The 21,714-nt window shown below is 42.6% G+C and overlaps 1 protein-coding gene across 1 annotated transcript; it reads right to left on the reverse strand.

The window, feature by feature from the left end:
• Window positions 1-937: 937 nt before the first annotated feature.
• On the reverse strand, window positions 938-20,573 carry ZBTB11 (zinc finger and BTB domain containing 11). Its single transcript, XM_018565283.1, has 11 exons — window positions 20,244-20,573; window positions 16,883-17,106; window positions 15,433-15,664; window positions 13,336-14,438; window positions 11,980-12,156; window positions 9,416-9,637; window positions 8,009-8,153; window positions 6,226-6,343; window positions 4,262-4,420; window positions 3,075-3,250; window positions 938-1,734 (listed from the first exon to the last, which is right to left on the reverse strand). The coding sequence occupies exons 1-11, from the start codon at window positions 20,551-20,553 to the stop codon at window positions 1,214-1,216; spliced, it is 3,387 nt and encodes a 1,128-aa protein (XP_018420785.1). The 5' UTR covers window positions 20,554-20,573; the 3' UTR covers window positions 938-1,213.
• Between the last annotated feature and the right edge of the window lie 1,141 nt (window positions 20,574-21,714).

A 21,714-nucleotide genomic window follows, 5' to 3' on the forward strand; every position in this document is an offset into this window, starting at 1 on the left:
CACTGCGGGACTATCAAAAACATGACCCCTTCTGTATCGCCCATCCTCCTGTCCACCAGGGTGGAAGTGTGCCCCCCCCGACATCTACCTGGTTAATGGAGTAACAGAAAAGGTCTACTGAGAGACACTCCCAGCCAGCATTTGCTGGGCTGGAGCAAGCGGATGGGCCCCACCCCTCTGCATACTGAGAAAACAGTCCCACTTCCAGCACACTAACACAATGCCAATCACTGCCAGTGGGAGAAGAGAACATCCCACATCCATGTGGAGAAGGCACACCTTCAGAATGTGCTATGGCTCACCAAAAGCCAATTACCCAGGGACACGCAGAACCAACAAGCAGAGGGGAGGAGGCAGAGATTAGGAATCAGAACTCTTCCAATCTTGAAACTATCAGCTCAGGGCAACTAGTGTTCACTATATGTACCCCACATAGAGAGCCAGAAGACCAGTGTCAACAGTCTGATGCCTGATTGCCAAGCTGCCAGGTACTCCCCAGGATCACACTGCTTCAGCTGAAAGGACCACCAAGTATAAAAAAAGGCTGAGGGATCTCACAGGTTTCCAGCATAAAGATCAGGGGCCATTCACTCCAACACAGCACTCCTTCTCTACCATTGTCCACTAGAAAGGGATAGGAAACACAGTAGAATAAAGGTAGCTATAACATGACATTTTCCAGATATAGCAAGTCTTTTCTCAGGTGTGCAGTCATGGAGCATAGGGAAATTAGCTTAGTATTCAGGTTCCCTACTGCAGTCAACAACATGATAGTATTTTTGCACACAACAGTAAATGAGGGCAACCTCTTATTACTCATTTGCTGTGAACTGTTACAGTTTCCTCTTCCAGCCTCTAGCCAGCAGGTATGTGTTTATCCTGAGTTCACACAGAGAACTGAAGAACCAGAAGGTTTAACAACAATTCCACTAATGAAAAGAAATGTAATTGACATTTAATTTATCATGTCTGACAAACAGAGGCTCAAATTCTATCCTACTGAAAGAAATATTACAACTTGTACTGGAATTATGGAATAGCTTTAAGAATAACATTGCAAACTGGAATATCTGCATACATATCTGCAAATACACAACATACGCAAACAAACCATTAAAGTCTTGAATACACTTATGGGTTGCATACTTCATTGCATGGAGATAATATTAAGTGCTACGGCATATACAACAACATCTTTTTATACACTGCTATGTCATAGGACATCAGAAACATGGTCAACTTCCACTTCCACAGTCTCTAATTGATCAGTCACTTCAAGTTTAGCCCCCTGCTGTTGAGCCAGAACGTAGTTTACCACCTGCATGATGCTTTGGTCTGAAAGTGAAGACACAGCAGTACCTTCCTGGTCATCTGCAGTAATTGCTTCTTCTGAATCCACTACATTCTCGGCTACTAATACAGTTTCCATGTCTTCACTTACGATCTCTGACTGTGCCTCTACCAGTTCATTTGGCACAAAGCTGACTGCATGTTCCACTTGAGTTCCTTGGTGGTGGAACTGTAGACTGTCTTTCTCCAGCATAATTTTGCAGGGTATGTAGTTGTTATGGTACTTGGTCATGTGTTTGCGTAGATTGCGGGCATCAATGTAGGCTTCATTGCAAACAGGACAAACATAGGGTCGTTCCCCTGTATGTGTTCTTACATGACGCTTCAAAGAACGGGCATCTGCCCATGCCACTCCGCACGTTAGGCACTCAAAGGGCTTCACACCTGAAAAGGGGAGAAAAAAAAAAAGTATCCTTTTAACAAAAAGTATGATACATCAGTGCCTACTGTATACAATACTAACTTGTGTACATATGCTTGCCTTTAATCCTTAAATACATTTTAAATCATTTCATTTAAATCAATCATTTGAAGACCTCCAACCAATAACATTAGGTGCAGAGTATTTTTTTTTCATAAAAGCGCTAACAATTGGTGCAATTACCTCAGTCTTACCCTGAATGCTGACATTTCCTATTTTATTAGCCTACCACAGCTACTGATTTCCGCAGGACGAGCAGGGTCAGCTCAGATTAAAGTATTGAGGAGTCTCAACAGTCAGAACATTCTAGAATTCACAGTGCATACTGATATCTGATGAGATGCGTAAGCACCTGTATTTTATTAGTTATAGATGCACACGTGATATATATATATATTTTACACACATACTGCATTGTGTACTATCTTATGAAAACTCATCTTGGGGAAGACATCATTGAAAGCTGGTCATTGCAGGGAGTGCAACAGATGACTATAGAACATTGGAATTAAAAGCAGGAAAGCAGGCAGAGTAGGGACAAACCAAGGAGGAAAGAAAGTAAAGTCTGAGCACGAGATGATCAAGTACAGGGAAGACATGAGAAAGAAGATAAATCATGAACACAAGTAAAGAAGGTGAAGACAGCACTAAACTAATTTAGTTCAAGTACCGTGTTTCCCCGAAAATAAGACCTCCCCCGATAGTAAGACCTAGCGCTATCTTCAGTGATTTCTGTAATATAAGACCTCCCACCGAACTAGGTCTTATTTTCGGGGTAGGTCTTATATTACAGAAATCCCTGAAGATAGTGCTAGGGCTTACTATCGGGGTAGGTCTTATATTACAGAAATCCCTGAAGATAGTGCTAGGGCTTACTATCGGGGTAGGTCTTATATTACAGAAATCCCTGAAGATAGTGCTAGGGCTTACTATCGGGGTAGGTCTTATATTACAGAAATCCCTGAAGATAGTGCTAGGGCTTACTATCGGGGTAGGTCTTATATTACAGAAATCCCTGAAGATAGTGCTAGGTCTTACTATCGGGGTAGGTCTTATTTTCGGGGAAACACGGTAAGAGTGGGGAGAAGAGTGTAGATCATGGAGAGATAGAAGAGAGAACAAGCAGTGGGATCTAAAGAAGAGCATATAATTATCAGAAACATTCCCAAATCTATTGCTTTTAATAAGGCTGTGAACAATGTGAAACCCTACAGACCAAGATACCCAGCATAAAAACCTTGCGATAGAACAGTATTTTGTTTCACATCTAAAAAGCCTGTTAGGTACACAATGGTTTTCTTACCTTCATGATTGTTGACATGCCTTCTGAATTCTCTCAGCTGTGAAAAACTTTTACCGCAGTGGGTGCAAACGCGTTCAATGTTTCTCTTTATTCTTCCTTTCTTGCCATGGGTGGCCTTATTCACATGCCTTCTGTAAAGTGATTTCTCAAAGAATTCCTTGCCACAAATATTACACCTAAAATAATTGAAACGGATATTAAAAAAAATTCATCTCAGTCTGTCTTGAACTAAAGATAAAAGTACATTCTTGAGTATAAACATTGCATTAAAAAATAAATAGATAAAACATTTTAACACAGCAACATTAAACATCTCGGTATTTTTCTGCTTGCTAAAACCCAAAACTTTATTTCATCACCAAGAACCACTCGGTTTTATACTTCTAGAGAACTTAGCCTGCCTCACTGTTTGGATCCTGCTATACTTTTTTTTAATCTACAATACATTACAAAAATTCCTCATGAGGAATTCAAGTAACAAGGAGTGGCTGAAGAGTCAAATACTAAGATGGAGGGAGTCAGGAAAAAAAGAAAAATAAAGTTGTAGCAGCTCAGTCAGTACAAAGCAATAACTGCCAGAGTTTGGAAGTGATCACGCATGGAGCAAGTACCTGTAGTTAGAGACAGATGATTGCTGCTGGAAGCAAGGCTCATGTGAATGAGGCCTTAAAGTGAAAGTAAGGTTAAAAATGAAAAAAACCTGAAAGGAAGTAGGGATTAGTGGCAGAAAAGACGTGCAAAGTCTCTTCTTCCACAAAAAGTCCTCTTTACGCCAACATCTCTATGCTGCAGTGAATGAGACTGATGATGTGGAGGATGCAACTCCTGTGTGCATGTGCAGAAGTTACACTATCAGTGGCCATCCAATGACTGAAGAGGATGCCTGGGAACTCAGAAGTGGCAGCAGCAGAGATTATGGTAGCAGGGGACTAAAGGTGCATCACATAGCGCTGGAGAAGGGCACACTTGTAAGGTAAGTGTGGCATAATGTGCAAGTATGCTGTGCATACTTTGGGACATAATGGCAAAAAAACCTCACCGAACACACAGCAGTTTACTGCAGCTTTAAATGCTATCTTTTCTATACATTGTACAGTATACAGGTAACACAGCTCCAAATTATTTCAATTTCTAACCAGTAGTTTTGAAGAATCCAGGCATATATCAAATTGTGAAAAGGTCCTCACCTGAAAGGCTCTGTAACCGAATGGGATTTTACATGGGAATACCAATCTTTCTTCCAGCTGTAGCACTTCCCACAAATCTCACACTCAAATGGCTTGACACCAAGGTGTTTATTCATGTGCTGCTGCAGATCCCGAGCTTCAGAAAAATGTCTCTCGCACCTGTATATAAAAGTCAGGATCATTTTATGTAGAAGACAGCATGTTGCACACCTTTCTATCTCTCTGCTGGAGGCTCAAAAACAGATCGTATGTTCTTTCACAACGAATGAAAGTTGACTGGAGCTCTTGATCCAATCCACTATATTTCCTCAACACAATGCAAAAACACGTTACATGATCTGCAATTTCATGTTTAGCAAAACTTTTAGCTTCTTAGCAGCAAATATCGACTGATTGAAAGGAATACACCAGACCACTCAGTCCTGCTGCTGTGTTCAATGGGGTTCTTTGGTGGTGGAAGCACAGAATTATCTCCACTAGCAGAAAGCCAGCAAATCCAACCACTGGGAATGTATGCCATATTTAGCGGTTATCTCACCTTAAAACTGCCTATTATGCCAATATTTACCATAGAAAATGATTGTGCAACAAACTGTCCTATAAAACACAGCTGTTAACACGTGACCTGTCAGCAGTGCTTGAGGACTAGAGCCTCGGAAACACTGTAGTGAGATATACTGTACAGAATAATCCAAACGTCTTTTCACCTATTGGAACATAAAGACTGAATCAAGCAAACAGCAGCACTGAATTAGAAAGAGAATATAGGTGGCCATACACTATACCTATTTCAGCTGGTTCTTGATGAACCGTCCGAAATTAACACAGTGGGTGGTGCCGTCGGCACCCTTTTAGTTGGCATCCCTCGATCAACTGATTGAAGGAGCTGGTTGGAAAATCTTCAAATGAAGAAAGCTGACAGCCACTGAGCTGCCGTCTCTGTTCGGGTATCCTGACAGTGACCGGCGGCCGCCGTCAGAATACAACGCAAACAGCTGGAGATTTCTCGATCAACACTCATGAGCGTTGGAGGAATCTGTAATATTTTCTTCGTTCAGCCTGCAGGTTGCACAAAGTAAATATATTACAGCCTAAGCTGCACATTTCCAACCCAGCCAATCTGGCTATAATACAGTGGTGTGTCTCCAAAGGTTGCTGTATTTCTCTGTATCCAACATGCTTCTTACATCTACTTAAAGCTAAACTCTGGGCACAAAACCCCTCATTTAAATATATCTCTCAACAGCCACACATATAAACTAAATGCCTTTGAAACACAGTTATTACCTAGTAAAAGTAGTGGTGACCATCATTGTGCCGTACACAACCTGTACAGAGAGCTGGGCTGAGGGAGGAACCCAGCAGGCTCCAACCACTACAAGCTGCCTGCAAAGAACTACAGGAGGGGCAGATACAAGACTAGTCACCCAGCACAAAGAGACAGAACAGCAATTATATTTTTTTTTGTTTTTTTACAGGAAGTCTTAAGCACCAAGCACAGTGGCTTAGTGGTTAGCACTTATGTTTTGCAGCACTAGGGCTATCCAGTTTGATTCCCAGTTATGACACTATCTGCAAGGAGTTTGCATGTTCTCCTTGTGCTTGTATGAGTTTCCTCCCCAGACATGCTGGTAGGTTAATTGGCCCTGTATGCATGTGAGATAGGGACCTTAGATTATAACATTCTGGAGGGCAGGGACTGATGTGACTGTGCAGTATGGAAACTGTCGGCACTATATAAATAATAACGTTTTACAATGGATTACTGCATAGATCTGGAAGATATACACAAAGTACACTAGGATTCCAGTAATATACTCATGCCCCTTATATTTAGACAATATTTGCTTATTCCAGAGATTAGCTTAAATCTCTGCACATACTGAACAGCTAGTATGTTATAAGTGATCACATTTCTGTGAAATCGATGTCTAAAACTGGAACTATTCACCAAGTACACTCACTGTGTGCAATGATATTCCTGAACGTCTGCTTTAGGCCTGTGCTTCTTGAGGTGCTTACTGAGCCCAGATGCTCGGTGGTATGTTTTGCCACACACTGTGCAGACATATTTTGTTTCCCCTATAAAATAAAAAAAATGCAAAGTGATATTTAGAACACTGGGTGCTTTTAGTACTGACACCTAGTACAATCTACTCTGGTACAGTATCAATTCAGATCAATAAAAGGGAAAGCCTGCTGTATTTTCAGTAAGCTCACATTTTGAGTGTTTATCTTAACTGCCTCCGGGCCGGCCGAAGTAGAAAAACGGCCGGCCCGGAGCTCTCTAGATCTGAGCGGGCGTCTCTAGACGTCCGCTCAGACACGCCCCCTCGCGCGCATAATGTAAAAAAAACTTTTTTTTTTCAAAATTTTCTGTAATTTTTCCTAATTATAATAAAAAATAAAAACCCCAGTGGTGATTAAATACCACCGAAATAACGCCCTATCTGTCCCCAAAAAATGGTATAAAATTCATTTCAGTACAGCGTTGCATGACGGAATAAACGTCAGTCAAAGTATCGCAGCGCTGAACACTGAAAAATGGCCTGGCCAGGAAGGGGGTCTAAACACCTGGTCTTGAAGTGGTTAATGGAATGCTTTACACTTTTTACATGATTGCTCTCACAAGTTTTTGAAAAGATTCGTTGCTTAGTGGCCATACACAGTGCGAATTTCGGCTGTTTCTTGATGAAATGGCTGGCATCTCTCGATCAGGTGATCAAAGGAGCTGGTCAGAAAATATTTGTATGAACAGAGCCAGCAGCCAATGAGCTGCCAGCTCTGTCTGGGTATTCTGACAGCGGCCGGCAGATCCGCAGGGATTCTTTTATCAATCGATTGTAACTGTTGATGGAGGAATCCGCTCTATTTCTTTCATTCAACCCGTGGGTTGAACAAACAAAATAGAGCAGTGTATGGCCAGCTTTAGTGGCTCAGTACAATTACTTTGTCTCTCTCAGTGACTGTTGTGATATAACATCAGTATAAAAAGGTACAAATACCTTTTCATACCCAGATATTACCTTGTAAAACACAGCAGGAACATAATCACTGTGCTGCACACAGCCTGTGCAGAGAGCAAAGCTGTGGGAGGGGACCAGCAGACCCCAGCCACTATAGGCTGTCTTTAGAAAACAACAGGAGGGGGAGGATATAAGACCATTCACCCTGCACAAGTAGAATGAGCACCACTTTATAGGAAGTTTCTGCACAGACGAAAAGTTTTACACTGGGTTACTGCACAGATCTGGAATACACAAAGTACACTAGGATTCCAGTAAAAATACTCATGCCCCTTGTATTTAGAAAATATTTGCTTATCCCGGAGATTAACTTAAATCTCTGCATATACTGAACAGCTAGGAAGCCGGCTTCACTTGTTGCTAGGCAGCATGGCTTCCTGACCAGTCAGGAAGAAGGGTAATTACGTGCCGCACGTCTTCCCGATTGGTAATGGAGCCGGCTTTGCTTGTTGCCAGGCAGCCTGGCTTCCTAACCAACCAGGAAGCCGTGAAGTGGGTCATAACCCCCTGCCCGGTTTCCTGATTGGAAGGGAAGCTGGCTCCATGCTCCCTCGGAAGTTCCGGGATCGGAGCATTTGAGCGAATACAATCCCTAATTTACAGAATTACAAATAATTTTGTGGATAAATATATTTCAACTGTGTATTTACCTAAGGGTCTACATTACTATATAAAATGGGGAAACAGACAGTGGCAGAACATCAAGTCAATAACACATTACCTGTATGTGTGCTCACATGCTCTTGCAGACTGCGGTTGGTCACAAAAGATTTGTCACACATGTCACATTTAAACCGCCTCTCCGTTTCATGCAAGGCTTGGTGCATCTTTAAGCCATGCTTGTGTGTAAATGCCTTATCACAGATCTAAAAATAAAACAGAAAAAAAATGCAACATTACATTTTTTGGCAAATGGTTCAATTCCGATATAATTAGGAAGAAAAAAGTCTGTAAAAGACAGTCAGATTTTAGCAGAGCTCTTTAAAAACAATCACATATAGGACTCAGACAGTTGTACACATCCATACGGTGTAAAAACACCTGATTCCGGGAGGGAGAGGTGTTGTGTGTAATTGCACGCAGCAACCTGTTCTTTCCTATGCAAGTACACGACTGCACGCAATCACACACTGTCACATGCACACCCGAGTGAGTCCGGGTGTCTGCACTTAGGCGCACAGTGTGCATCCAAGTGCACACCGTACAGACGTGTACACCCTGAGACGTGTACAGACGTGTACACCGTACAGACGTGTACACAGCTGAGACCTCTGAAATGGGACTCACACGCTTATCAGTATCAGGGAGCACAACTCCAAAATCGGTCCATAATTTACTTCAGGGTCCCCAAAGATTAGAGGTGAAACTCATTGCATTGGATCTCCTTTGGTATTCTGTATTTAGAATCCCAAAAGATGAATGGTAAACGGAAAGTTGGGAGTCTAAGAGGGCTGCCAAATATAAAAGAAAAAAAAAAAAAAACCTGAAGTGCCTGCATGGTCTTACACTATTATACATGCAGCACATTTTCTGAACTTTAACCAGCCCTATGGTGAAGCATTCAAAGATTGTAAGCCCTCACGGGCAAGGCCCTCCTTACCATCCTGTCGAATTGTATTGTAATGTCTTCCTTATATTGTAAAGCACTGCGCAAACTGCTGGCGCTATATACATCCTGAATAATAATAATATTATTATTATCATCATGTATGCCATATCAAGTAATGTGATCACAGAAGTAATCAAAATGAATATGGACATTAACAGGAAATGTTAATTTAATTTGTTTATCTAATATACAGGGTCTGTTTTTACTGCAAAATAATATTTTAGGTAATAGGTCCGCCTGAAAATAAAAAACGACCACCTGACCTTAAATCACTAAAACAATAAGATTCTCTGGGACAAGAAATGATCCTTGCATTTTTTTTTAAAGATGTGAAAGTGAATGTTCCATAGTACTTTTAAAAGCTCAGGACTTGAAATTTTGAGCCCTGATCTAGCGTATGCTTAGTTCCACTTTTGTACTCATGAAAGTTGATTGACCTTCTTTAGCTGAAAAGTACCCATAGGGAAAGGTCAGTGCTATTGTTATAGTAAGGTTTCCTAAAAAACAAAGCACACTTACCTGACATGCATGTGGCTTGACACCAGTATGTTTCAGCATGTGCATTCTCAAAGAGCACATTTTAGGAAGGGTTCTTCCACAAATATCACAAATGTATTGTCGCTTGATGGCTCCTTTGGTCACTTCTCTTTCTACCTCTACAACAGATGGTTCCGTTCTACGTGCATGTCTTATAAGATGGGCACGCAAGGATGCTCTATACTGAAACTCTTTCTTGCACAGCTACAAAGTAAAAACAAACACGATCTGTATTACAATACAAGTTAGACTACATGCTTATTATAAAATACCAGATACCACTGCTTATAGCTGGTGTGGGACACTGCAGCTGTCACTCATTGACTCTATACCGAAATCTGAGCAATCAAACACCGCTGATCACTCCTGGTCTTTTCTCCCTGCAGAAAGCAGATACTGTCCATCAGTGCTTCCTGCAGGGATTCCCCCCTCCCTGTGCGCTAGCACTCACTGGAGGCGAGTGGATCATGACAATATTGTCGGGATCCTTCCCAGCCGTGGTGCAGCTCTGCACTGTCTGCAAATAGTGGACATTAGCCTGCTATCTGCTGACTTTGGGTCACAGGAGTACATTAATAAATGCACACTGTGCATTTACTAATGTACTCCTGTAACCCAAAAGGGAAGTAAAGCCAAAAAACGGGTTAGCTTTACTTCTCTTTTAAATTACGTTACCGCCTTAACTGTGGAACTTCATCCGCTGAACATAATACTGCAGTTGTAAAAGATAACACCCAAAATGATAATATAGAACTATAAAAAAAAATGAACTCATGCCAGCTTTTCCATAAGTCACCATGGCTCTAAATTGTGAGCGGATCATCTGTCCCTCTTATATTTACATTAGAAGTTCCTCTCTCCCTAATGCAAGATCCAGTTCCTCCCTGAATAGGCAAAATGCTGCCTCTCTAACACGGTCACAAATGCTGCTGACGCAACTAGATTGTCTAGCCAACTTCATAAGGTGTACTGGCACTTTAACCACCTGCTGTCCGGCCGTTGTAATTAAACGGCCGGACAGCGGCTTCTTGAATGTGTGTGGGCGTTTTTAAACATCCCATCCCGCCCCAATCATGCCCGCTGCTAGGCGGCGCGCACGAACGGGAAATCGGCTTTGAATGTAAACAGCCAGCGATGGCTGTTTACATACAAGCATTCAGGCGTCTGTAGAGACGCCTGATCGCTTGTAATTGCGTGCGGGTGTGCGCCCCCCCCCTGCCGCAGCCAGTGCTGGCGATCCCGGGCTCCGCTGCTCCCGGTGTGAGCCCGGGACCAGCACAGCAGCTCTGCAGCCGGAGATTAAACGGAGCTCAGTACACGATCTCCGTTTGATCTCCTCCACCTCTTCGGAATGCAGGAAGTGATGTGTATTACATCACTTTCGCATTCCTCTGTCACTTTCCGGTACAGAAACCGGAGAGAAGCTGGTGAAGCAGGTCTCTGCTTCATCAGCTTCTCTGGGGGTCCCTAGTTGATATTAGGGGTCTTAAAGACCCCTGATGTCTCCATAAAGAGTACCCGTCACTGCAAATTGGCTATCACATAGGGAGCTTGTTTGCTCCCTATGTGATAGCAATGAAGTGAAGAAAAAAAAAAAGGTTTAAAAAAATTTAAAAAAATTAAAAAGTTACCAAAAAATTAAAAGGTCACATATCAAAGCAATAAAAACAAAAAAAACAAAAATTAAAGTCCCCCGCCCCAACATGCGTTGAGTCCGCCTATGTGCGAAAACGACGATTACATCCATTGCGCCGCACGTTGCATATTGACGCGAACGTCGCAGTGAGAGCAATAATTCTAGGGCCATTAATGACTGATAACACTAAACTGATGAGCGGTAAAAGCTTTTAAAGCGTCGGCTATGGTTAATTTTGGGTATGGTAGTTTTTTGCGATTTAGCAGCTGCGCGCAATTTTAAAGCTTGATATGTTTGGTGTCTATTTACCCGACGTGACCCCGTCTTTTATATTTTACCAAAAAATTGGGTAATAATAAAATGTTTATAACAAAGTAGGGAGAACAGGTTTTTTTTCAAAATTTTCGGTACTTTTTTCATCATATAGTTGAGAAAAAAAAAAAGCCAGTGGTGATTAAATACCGCCAATAGAAAGCTCTGTCCCCCCAAAAAAATGGTATAAAATTAATTTCTGTACAGCGTTGCATGACGGAATAAATGTCAGTCAAAGTACCGCAGCGCTGAATACTGAAAAATGGCCTGGACAGGAAGGGGGTATAAACACCCAGGTCAGCAAGAGGATAATCATGATATGTTCATAAAGCTCTTATTTTTAAGGCATTAAACCTTTATCCATCTGCATATACAAATATTAAAAATATATTTGAGGGCTGCTTTCCCATTCTGTGAAGGCCACATTTTACGTCAAAGCCATATAAAGTTTTGTGGGTCAATGACGGTCTTCCTTACACTCGAAATGTCCAATTTTCACAATTATTCATATTAGGCTAGACAAGTATTATTGTATGGTGTGAAATCCATCAACAGCCTTCATTTCATATAGACAGCTTTCAGAAAAATCACAACTCACCGGACATTTGAATTCTTTAGCTTTGTGATTGTGCTTTATGCCGTGCATGATCAAAGCATATTTGCGTCCAAACACCATTCCACATTCTTTACACGCATGTTCCTCTTCCTCCTTTACAACCTCATTTTTGGGTGGCAACATCCTTTTCTTACCTCTTTCGACCAGTTTTCTGGCAACCTTATAGACAAGAGAAAAGTAAAAAATAAAAGGTGTATAATATACAGGGCTCGAAAAATCCACTCGTCCACTCGTCTGTGACGAGCAGACAGTGGAGCCCGACGAGCAGCTTCCCTATGTTATTCAGTCTGCTGACCCTGATAGTACATTGCTTTGGAGCTATACTACATTTAGTTAGACTGGCTATAATCAATGTACTAACACAAGCCCTAAAATCATAAAATTGTTAAATAAAACAATAGTCCGGTGTCTTTTGACCAAAATATGGACCATCATGGAGGCTGTCATTGGGGAACGCTGCTTTTGAGAGTGCTAGTTCCCTGGCTGGCATGGTGATATTTTGCCTACAGTGCTGTCTGAGTCTGGCCTGGAACCAGTATAGAGATAAGAAGTTGACAATCAGTTAAAGCCTGCCCATCTGTGATTTAAACGTACTGTAGTCAGGCAAAGCTATGAGACTAGCAATTGCAGCCCCATACTTGCCTCATGATGGAGCCATTCTAATGTGTAGTCTCTGCCCTGACAATTACAGCAGGAGGGGGTGGGAAAAGTAACAACATGGGTACAGACATGGAATACAAATCCCCCTAATGGGTCTACATACGTTAAAGGAGAACTATGGGGTCAGTGTTTTTCCCCATAGTTCTCCTTGGGGTAACGGGAGGACACAAACTAGCGTCCTCCCGTCACCCTAAGCTCAGTATACCGCGAGCTACAGCTCGCGGTATACTGAGACGCCGCACCTGGAGCGGATCCCGACTTAGATGATGGGATCCGCCCAGCTGCGTGAGTGACAGCTGGCTCTGCCTATCTAGAGGCAGAGCCAGCTGTACCCGCCCCCTCCCCCGTCCGTTCCGCCAGTCAGCGCTGGCAGATCGGAGAGGGTTTTCCCTCACCTCCCGATCTACTGAGCCGACCTGTGACAGTCTCATTGTCACAGGTCGGCTTAGAACTATGACGTGAGTGGAAATCACTCATGTCATAGTTCTCCTTTAAGTAATTGTATACTTATATAACGCTGGGCAATCTGTGAGGTATTGTACTAATGCCACTATTCTTTTAGCACTGATTATATGATTTCCAGAAACTCAAAAAGATCCAAGTCCATTGGCAGCCAAAAACCAAAGAAAAACCCAAAAGTCAATCTGCTCTAAGGAAACAAAAGTTAACATTGTATACCTGTTGAACTGCAGATTTCTGGTTGGTCTTTCTAGATGCATACTTTCTTTCTTTTCCTCTGTGCATCTGGATGTATCCACCTTCCTCAATAGAGCGCTCTCTCAACTTGCACTTATATGGGCCCTCATCTGAAGAGGTGGGACTGTCCTGGATAGAAGAGCTTGCTGCTGCAAAGGCAGTGTTTTCAATTGATGTCCTTGCTCCGGCATCTCCTTCAGAAGATGTGCTTGCACCACTATCTGGAATTCCAGCTTCAGACATCATTCCTTCCCCAGGAGAATTTGGAGACCTTGGAATGTTATCATGTTTCCTCTTCAAAGTGTTTTTATTTTTCACTGCATCTTCTTCTACAACGTCCATATCACCTTCTATGTCCTCCACACATGGCGAACCCTGGCACTCCATGTGTGTCTGCAATGTGTTGTCTTTCAAAACTTCTTCAGAGTCTTTAGCTGCATTGTCACAGTCTGTCACCTCAGAAGCAGGTTTGTTAATAAGAGACAAAGGCTGAGCATCTAGACATTCTACTACTATCTGATGAGACTCTGGCTGGACAGAAGCAACCTCAATCACTGCAGGAACAAAAACTGCCGACTGCAGCTCTAATGGGGCATTTGAAATATTGGAAATGTATACTGCTGTGGAGCCGTCAACAGAGGTAGCTGCAACATTGTCACTGGTAAGCTGAACAGACACTTGTGTTGAAATAACGGTTTTCTCTGGTGAAGCAATGGCAATTATATTATTACTTGAATGTGTTTGTGCTGCAATCTGACATTCCATATTGTTTTCACTCAGTATCTGTTGCTCATCGGTGCCCTCTATCACTACTGGAGAGGTGGTCTTATCTTCTTGTGTAGGCCCTTGTATATGGACATTAAGCATATTCTTTTCTGAAGCGACAGTCTGGACATCTCCCTGTTGATACAAGGTTAGCCGTTTTTCCTCCATCTTCTTGTGAATAGATTCACAGATTTCCAGCACTTCATGCATGTAGAGGTGGCGAGCAAGCATAGCTAGGTCAGCCATACTGCAGAAATCAAAGACTAGTTCTGAGGTGTATGCAAATTCCAGCAACGGCAGAAAGCTAGACTTACAAAACCCTACAATTCAAACCATCAAAAAAAAAAAAAAAGTCAGTGAAGAATTTACTATGCGCAGAATTTAAAAGACTCTTCACAAATCCAAAAACACAAATGCAGATTTTTTTTTAACCAACACATCACAACAGATAACAGGTTTGAAGGATGGAAATCTGGCTATTCATAACACTGTAATTTTTACCCTCAAAAACAGGACTACCCATGAGCCCTTTTGTTTTCACCAGTTAACTTGGTAAACAGTCAATGCAGTTAAAGTGGAGCTCAAGTCTTTTGCCATCATGTGAAATATGCACAGAATACATGCAAATTATAGCACACTTACCTCCTAGATTGCCCTACAAGTCCAGTCTTGCTATTGCAACACTGTCCCCTACTGCCACCATATTCTACCCCGCTTCACTTCTCACGGATTATGTAATTCCCAGACATACAAACAGAATTTACATTGTCCCCTACACCCAGTTACATTGTGCCCTACACCCAGCTGCATTCTTGGCATCTCACAGTATAGAATATGTGCACTATACACTAGAGGCTGGGAGAAAGAGGTTGTCTTTTGGCAGAAAAGACTTTGCATGTCTCTAGCAATTTCTTATTTCAAGACTTTAATTCTGCTTTAAATCAATACCAAAACACATGTGGCCATCTAAGGGCTACCCATATATCTGGGTATCCGTTAGAGGTCCTCAGTTACCCTTGTAACTCTTGTTGTGATGATGCAGTGATGGCATTTGTATACAGGCCCCATTGAATTTACTGGGCTTTAACATGAAGTCTGTTCAATATCACACACAACTCATATGGGTTTCATGATGAATTGGGTCCTGACACAGGTCCCTTGGCATTCCTATAGGTTCTGCTGCTTTTTTTATTTTCAGACTTTTTTGTGTTCCTTGCACCTAAATGTTGGCTTTCCTGTGTTCACTTTTAAAATTTTAATAAATAAATATTCTTTAAAAAAAAAATGTAATACCAAACAAAACGTAATTCTTACCTGACAAGTCAACAAAGGCTTCGTGGCTGGAGACAGCTCCTTTTTCGATGAATAGCTCTCTGAAGTACTCACTGCTGGCTGCTAGGACGGACTTGTGTGCCTTGTATTCCTCTCCTTCAATGAGTAGTGTCACATCGCAGAACTGATTAGCAAGTCTCTGCTGGTTTAACTGATCAAGAACAGCTTGGCTATGTTTAGAAGAAGACTGCTTAACTGTGCCTTTACTATCAACCTACAATAAAAAAAATAATTTTTAATGAAAAAAAAAGGCGTTAAAAATGAATGTATTTTATATGTAGTAGGAAATGTTAAAGGTTCACCTTATAGCAGACACCGTAAGTATGCTGTACCTCTCCTCCCCGTGTGCCCCCCACCCTAAAGTGATATTAAAGCTTTATTTTTATCATTTTTATCACTGAAAGGTTGTATTGATTGCAGATCTGGGGGGGCAAAAAGGTACTGGGCGCTTACCTTAATGCAGAGAATGCATCAAGGTGAAAAACGCTGAGCCTTTAGAAGTGAAGATTGACTACAGCAGTAAACAAATCAAATGACAAGCCTCCATCTATGCAGACAAGTGAAAGTAACACCACCCCCACATATTCTATATATAGATTTGTGCAAATATTTTTTTTTAATACAGCATTCTGTATTTGAGTCCATGGTCAAGCTTTCATTCCTCTCACATAGCTGTAGGCAAGCACGTGACGTCATAGACCATGCCTGGAATGAATGCCCATCATCAATACCAGACATGCTCAGCTCATTTGCTGACTGGAAACTACATGAAAGCACTTCCTCTTAGCTCTCATACTGTTAATTACAGGATGTAGAGTGTCTGAGAGTGGCTGAACACCACCATGGGTTGATAGGTGTTGGTGATCATAGATGGCAGTTTCTGTTTCAAAGGTGAATGGCTTAAAAATGAGAGCACCAGCAGAATCCAAACATAGCATTTTACATTTATCAAGGTGCATGTGGTGTATGGCTCTCAAATGTTCAATAAAGTGCTTCTAGTGTGAAATTCCACAGTATCCTGAAATACATGACAAAATAAAGCTTACAAAGGGTTATGTATAACCCTCTCACATAAGAGCACTCAGGTATGTCGATGGCCCAGGCACTGGTTCTTGGGGCTACAGTGGCAGATCTAGGAAGCATGAGGCAGGCAAGTGCAACATGCTTACTGTACCTGCTAAACCTGTTCCTATGTCCACCATGAGAAAAAAAAGGGTTTCCTTTAAAACCTGAGCATTATGAAAATGTTTTTAGAAGATTTTCTAGGTACCCAAAAAGGGGATATTATATATGCTCTCTGCACCAGAGTTACATCACAGAATAGATAGAATATATCCAATGCAGAAACGAATGCTCTTCAAAGCATTTTCGTCAATGATTCTAAATCATTGAGATAGGGACAAGGATATGTTCAGTGGAATAAAAGACTTACAAAGACCAGTTCATGCTTAGCCACAGACTTCTTTTTTGCAGGTTTTGGATCAGCGCAGGTACTAGACACCGGAAGGCTGCCTTCATCATCTGTTTCATCCAACTGTACTTCAAGTCCAAACTCCTCCAGCATTTCAGAGGGGTCATATGTCAAGCGTGATCGGTCCATTTTCTCCTGGCATTTGTTGCACTTTTTGATGTAATCTTTCATCTCTTTCAAAATGCCTGATGGAGCAAAGTCAAAAAAGAGGATCAAAAATAGATATTTGGCTGTCTCATTAGAATACGATTTGAAAAATTACGCAAAGAAAACAAGCTACATCTTTCTCTCTCTCTCTAATGATATGATTCTCCATCTGGTGCTTGCAGCAAACTGGCGCTGTTCTTTGAATTTCTCCCTCTCCCTACTTTTCTTTGGAAGGCACTGCAGTAGGTCCACTTCCTGTATGTATGATGCCCAGCCTTCACACAAGGCTCAGTGACTGTCACAGACATGACCCTGGGCTAAAGGGGGTGTCAGATATGCCCCTAGGCCAAGGTGGGCAAACTCTGGCCCTCCAGTTGTGGTGAAACTACAAATACCATTATGCATCTGTCTCTGGGAGTCATGCCTGTGGCTGTGAGTATCTTGCAATGCCTCATGGAATTTGTAGTTCCACAACAGCTGGAGGGCCAAAGTCTGCTCACCCCTGCCTTAGGCTAAAAGAGTTGTCATAGGCATGCTCTCTGGGCTAAAGGGGGCGTCACTTACGTGCCTCCTGGGCTAAAGAAGGTGACCTAGACATGGCCCCTGGGCTGAAGTGTGGCTTCCCAGAGGAAGATTTCTCTTCTGTGTTGGGCAGTAGGTGTTGAAAGCAACTACGCTCTTCTTCTGCAGACAGTTATGCAATCAATTGGGTTTACTTGAAAGGGTCGCTTTACGGTACCAGACTTTAACAACTTAAAAATGTTTGAGATTTGAGACATCCATTCACATTTGCTGCAAAACTATTCAACCAAAGTAAACCAATAATTGAGTGAAGGAAGTTGCCTGTATTGTCCTCCACCGAGACAGGAAGTCTGCTGAGAGCAGCAATAACATTTCTCACTCAGCATCACAACCTTGTTGCTTAATTCCGAGCCCTGACAACCTCTCCAAAGCTCTGTGTGTATTTCTGAATTAAAGTTCTCGTGTGAGCCTCTTGCGTATCAAATGTAGGCCTAACCACAGAAATAATGAATGGCAATTATGAATGTAGCATGAATAAACTTGTGCAAACAATACAGAATCTATCTGAACAATGAGTTGCCAATAAAACTGCTTGAAAATGTGTATTTAAAGTAGACCTTTACCCATATCTTTAAAATAACAACAAAACACACCAATAGAAATGTTTAGTAATGACGATCTATAAACACATACTTCTAGATAATTGCCGGCTTTGTATTCTTTGCATACCTTATTTCTTCCCCAGTCTTCTGACAGTGGCCATGTTTACTAAGGGCAGATTACTAGCTCTCCTTTTACTTCCTGGATTTCTGGCACATGTGACTAGGACATGTGACCATGCGCATCACCTCAGGGGAGGAAAATGCCTTTCATGCAGATGAGATTTCCTAGCAATGCTCTGGTGATGACAAGGCAAGCCCAGTGTGCATTGCTTTGGCACACTGAAGTCGTTTTGCACCTTTTGCTCTGCAAGTGTAAGTATTTCCCAATCACAGCATTTTACATCTGACACGTCTATGTTATTATCTATCATCGTACATAGGAGGGATGCATGGAGAGAATGTGATTTTTGAGTGTAAAGGTCCGCTTTAACCCCTTTTGCTACCAGAATCATTTTTGCACACATCAAAACACACATTTTAGGCCCCAAGATAACCGAATTCCCCAGCCCCATAAAAATAATGATATATGTCCTGAAAGCAGAGATCCTGTAGAATAAAATGGTGGCAGTTGCAGATTTTTTCATGTCAAAGTATATTAATGCAACTGTTTATCAGACATGTGTGGCACTATCCAGGTTTTCATACGCACACCCAACGCACTTGTTTACATTCATATGTGCCTGTATGTAGGCTAAAAAATATTTTGGATTTTGGTTTTATTCAATTTTAACTTTGGAAAGTTTTTTGTTTTTATTTTTACTATATTGCCATCACATAGAGGGCTGACGGCCTGCTTCTACACCAGTGAAAGTGATCAAGCGGCTTTACAGCCACCTGAATCACTTCCATTAGAAAGGCACCAGCCTGCTGGATAAATGGTAAACCCCTGGCCACTAGTCCTTTTACAGGCTGCGCTGCTAGTGTGGCAAGCCTCAGGTCGCTGGCAGGGAAAGGGTTAAAGACATCTCTATGCACTGCAGAATCATATAAGCTGGTTTGTAATCCTTAGCTCATGTAAGGCCAAACAGAAGCAATGTGCAGAAAACCTCTTGCTTTGACAACTGAATCAGATTTCCAATCATCATCGGGGGGGGGGGGGTTTTTCCATCCTTCGTTTACATGTAAGTAGTGACAGGACGTGAATTTGACTCTCCAGTACTACAGAGCTTAGGTTGAGAGAGGGAGAAGCAGCACAAGGAGTCAGTTAGTTGTGCTACACTTCTCATGTGTTAAAGCCCACCTGCAGGGAAAATGCAGCTTTACTCATCTGATCCCTGCTCCCACCAGGATGTTAGACAAGTCCCTACAGCATATTTTACCCTTCACTCTGGTTGTCAAAGAACCACTAGCATCATCAACTACAATGCAGGCTCCATAGCCCTGCATTAGGCTGGGTTCACATCATTTTCTGGACCAGATCTGGAACATAGTGCATTGCATTTTTGCCGCGATTTTACCACGATTGGAATTTAAAAAGTAAATAAATATTTACATACACCGGGTGTGGAGGAAGGAGATATGGGTTACTCCGGGTGTACAGAGAGGAGGAAGGAGATATGGGTTACACCGGGTGTATAGAGTGGAGGAAGGAGAAATGGGTTACACAGAGTGAATAGAAAACGTGGAGAAGGGAGCTGTGGGTTACACAGGGTGTACAGAGAGAGAGAGAGAGTGCGGAGGACAGTGATATTGGTTACAGAGGGTGCACAGAGAGAGAGTGTGGAGGAAGGAGATATTGGTTACACAGAGTGAAGGAAGTATATGGGTACCACATGGGAGGTGGTGGAAGGTCATGTTGGTTCCCTAGGGGTGTGCTCAGAGTGGTGGTATGTAATATGGGTTACCCTGGGGGTGTGCTTAGAAAACGGAGGAAAGTAATATGGGTTCCCCAGGGGTGTGCTCAGAGAGCAGAGGAAGGAGATATGGGTTCCCTGCAGGTGTCTTCAGAAAGCGGAGGAAGGTAATATGGGTTACCCTGGGGGTGTGCTCACCTCTCCACCAGTAGCGCTTGGACAGGAGGTGCCATGTCTGGAGCCGGGTGAGGTGCAGCCCCCCCTCCCCGATGTGCGCCTCTTGTATGAGCCCCTTCCTGCGGTCGGGCTGCAGCACCACCTCCAGTTCGGTGAAGCGCTCTTTGTCCCGGTGCCTGCGCTGGTAGTACAGGATGCCATCTCTGACCACATAGCAAGCAGCCGCCTTCCGGATCTTGCGCTTGACATTCCCCTCGGTGCCCGGGGCATAGGGCTCCCGCTCGTTGGTCAGGTAGCGCAGAATGGCAAGGTAGCTCTCCTCACTAGACATCCTCCCAGAATGACGGCACCGCGGCCGGTCCTGACCTTTCAGTCACCGGCTTTGTTCACCACAGGCCCGACTTCCAGCTCCACTATGCGCCGCCACCACTGACAGCGCCACAAGGAACTGCAAATATCGGAACGTCTGGCGAAGTCACTTCGTACGGAAAGTCAAAATGGCTGCTGCACCACAGGAAGCGACCTCAAATGCTAGAAGCAGAGCTTCCACTGTTATGACTTCCTACTGGAACTCGGCTTTACAAAATTGTCTGCAGTTACTACTACAGGAGTTAATGGAAGCCGCCATTTTGGCGAAGACCATGCGTCTCTGAGGTCAGTCTACGCGCCTTCGATGGATCTGCTCTGCTAGGTCCCAGCCTGGAAATTCTTCCTGTGCTCCAGTGTAGGTGTATGTGATTAAAGGAGTGAGGGGAAGCTCACCATGGGATTGTAGCTGATCTAAGTTTTCCCAGGTAGGTCTTTACATTGCAACTAAGGTATGTAGGACATGCTGAACTAGATAAAACTTTCTTTATATCTTCTTATTCAGGATTAAATGCTGGTATTGTGCTGCTACCCTGAGTCTCATCAATGAGAGTACAGTTGTATGTACACATGGGTGCTGCAGACACAGGTATACCAAGCAAGTGACTGATCACTTAGCCCCCATTCATACTTGAGAGTTTTGCTGCAGGTTTTCCACAGCGTGAAAATGCTCAACATGAGGAATCCCATTATGTTCAGTGGTGCCTGTTCACTCCTGAGTATTGTCGCTTTATAGCTTGAAGCTCAAAAAAAGTACACAAGCTTCTCTTTGGACAGAATCGTATGGTTTTTTGGCTCCATAGACTTCAATGGGAGTATGTTTGCACTTTCCGTTGTCAGAATACAATAGTCTGGAGAAGGGAATCAAGCTTTTTATTTTTTTTTTTTTATTTTTTTTTTACACGATAAGTGTATGGGGCCAGCTTCAGTCCATTAACATACAGTGATCCAGCCAAGCTTGGAAATCTTTAACCCTTTACAGAGAGTGCTGCACATGTAAGTTACAACTGATAATGAAATCTGCCAGCACAGTACAGGCAGGCCTAATTATGGCAAACACAACTATGGGCCCCTTTATGAACAAGTAGGATTGTTCAGTTCTGGAGTATTCAGAAAAGAGCATCTT

The sequence above is a fragment of the Nanorana parkeri genome, unplaced genomic scaffold (genome assembly GCF_000935625.1).
Source record: "Nanorana parkeri isolate BGI_ZX_2015 unplaced genomic scaffold, ASM93562v1 scaffold827, whole genome shotgun sequence".
NCBI lineage: Eukaryota > Metazoa > Chordata > Amphibia > Anura > Dicroglossidae > Nanorana > Nanorana parkeri.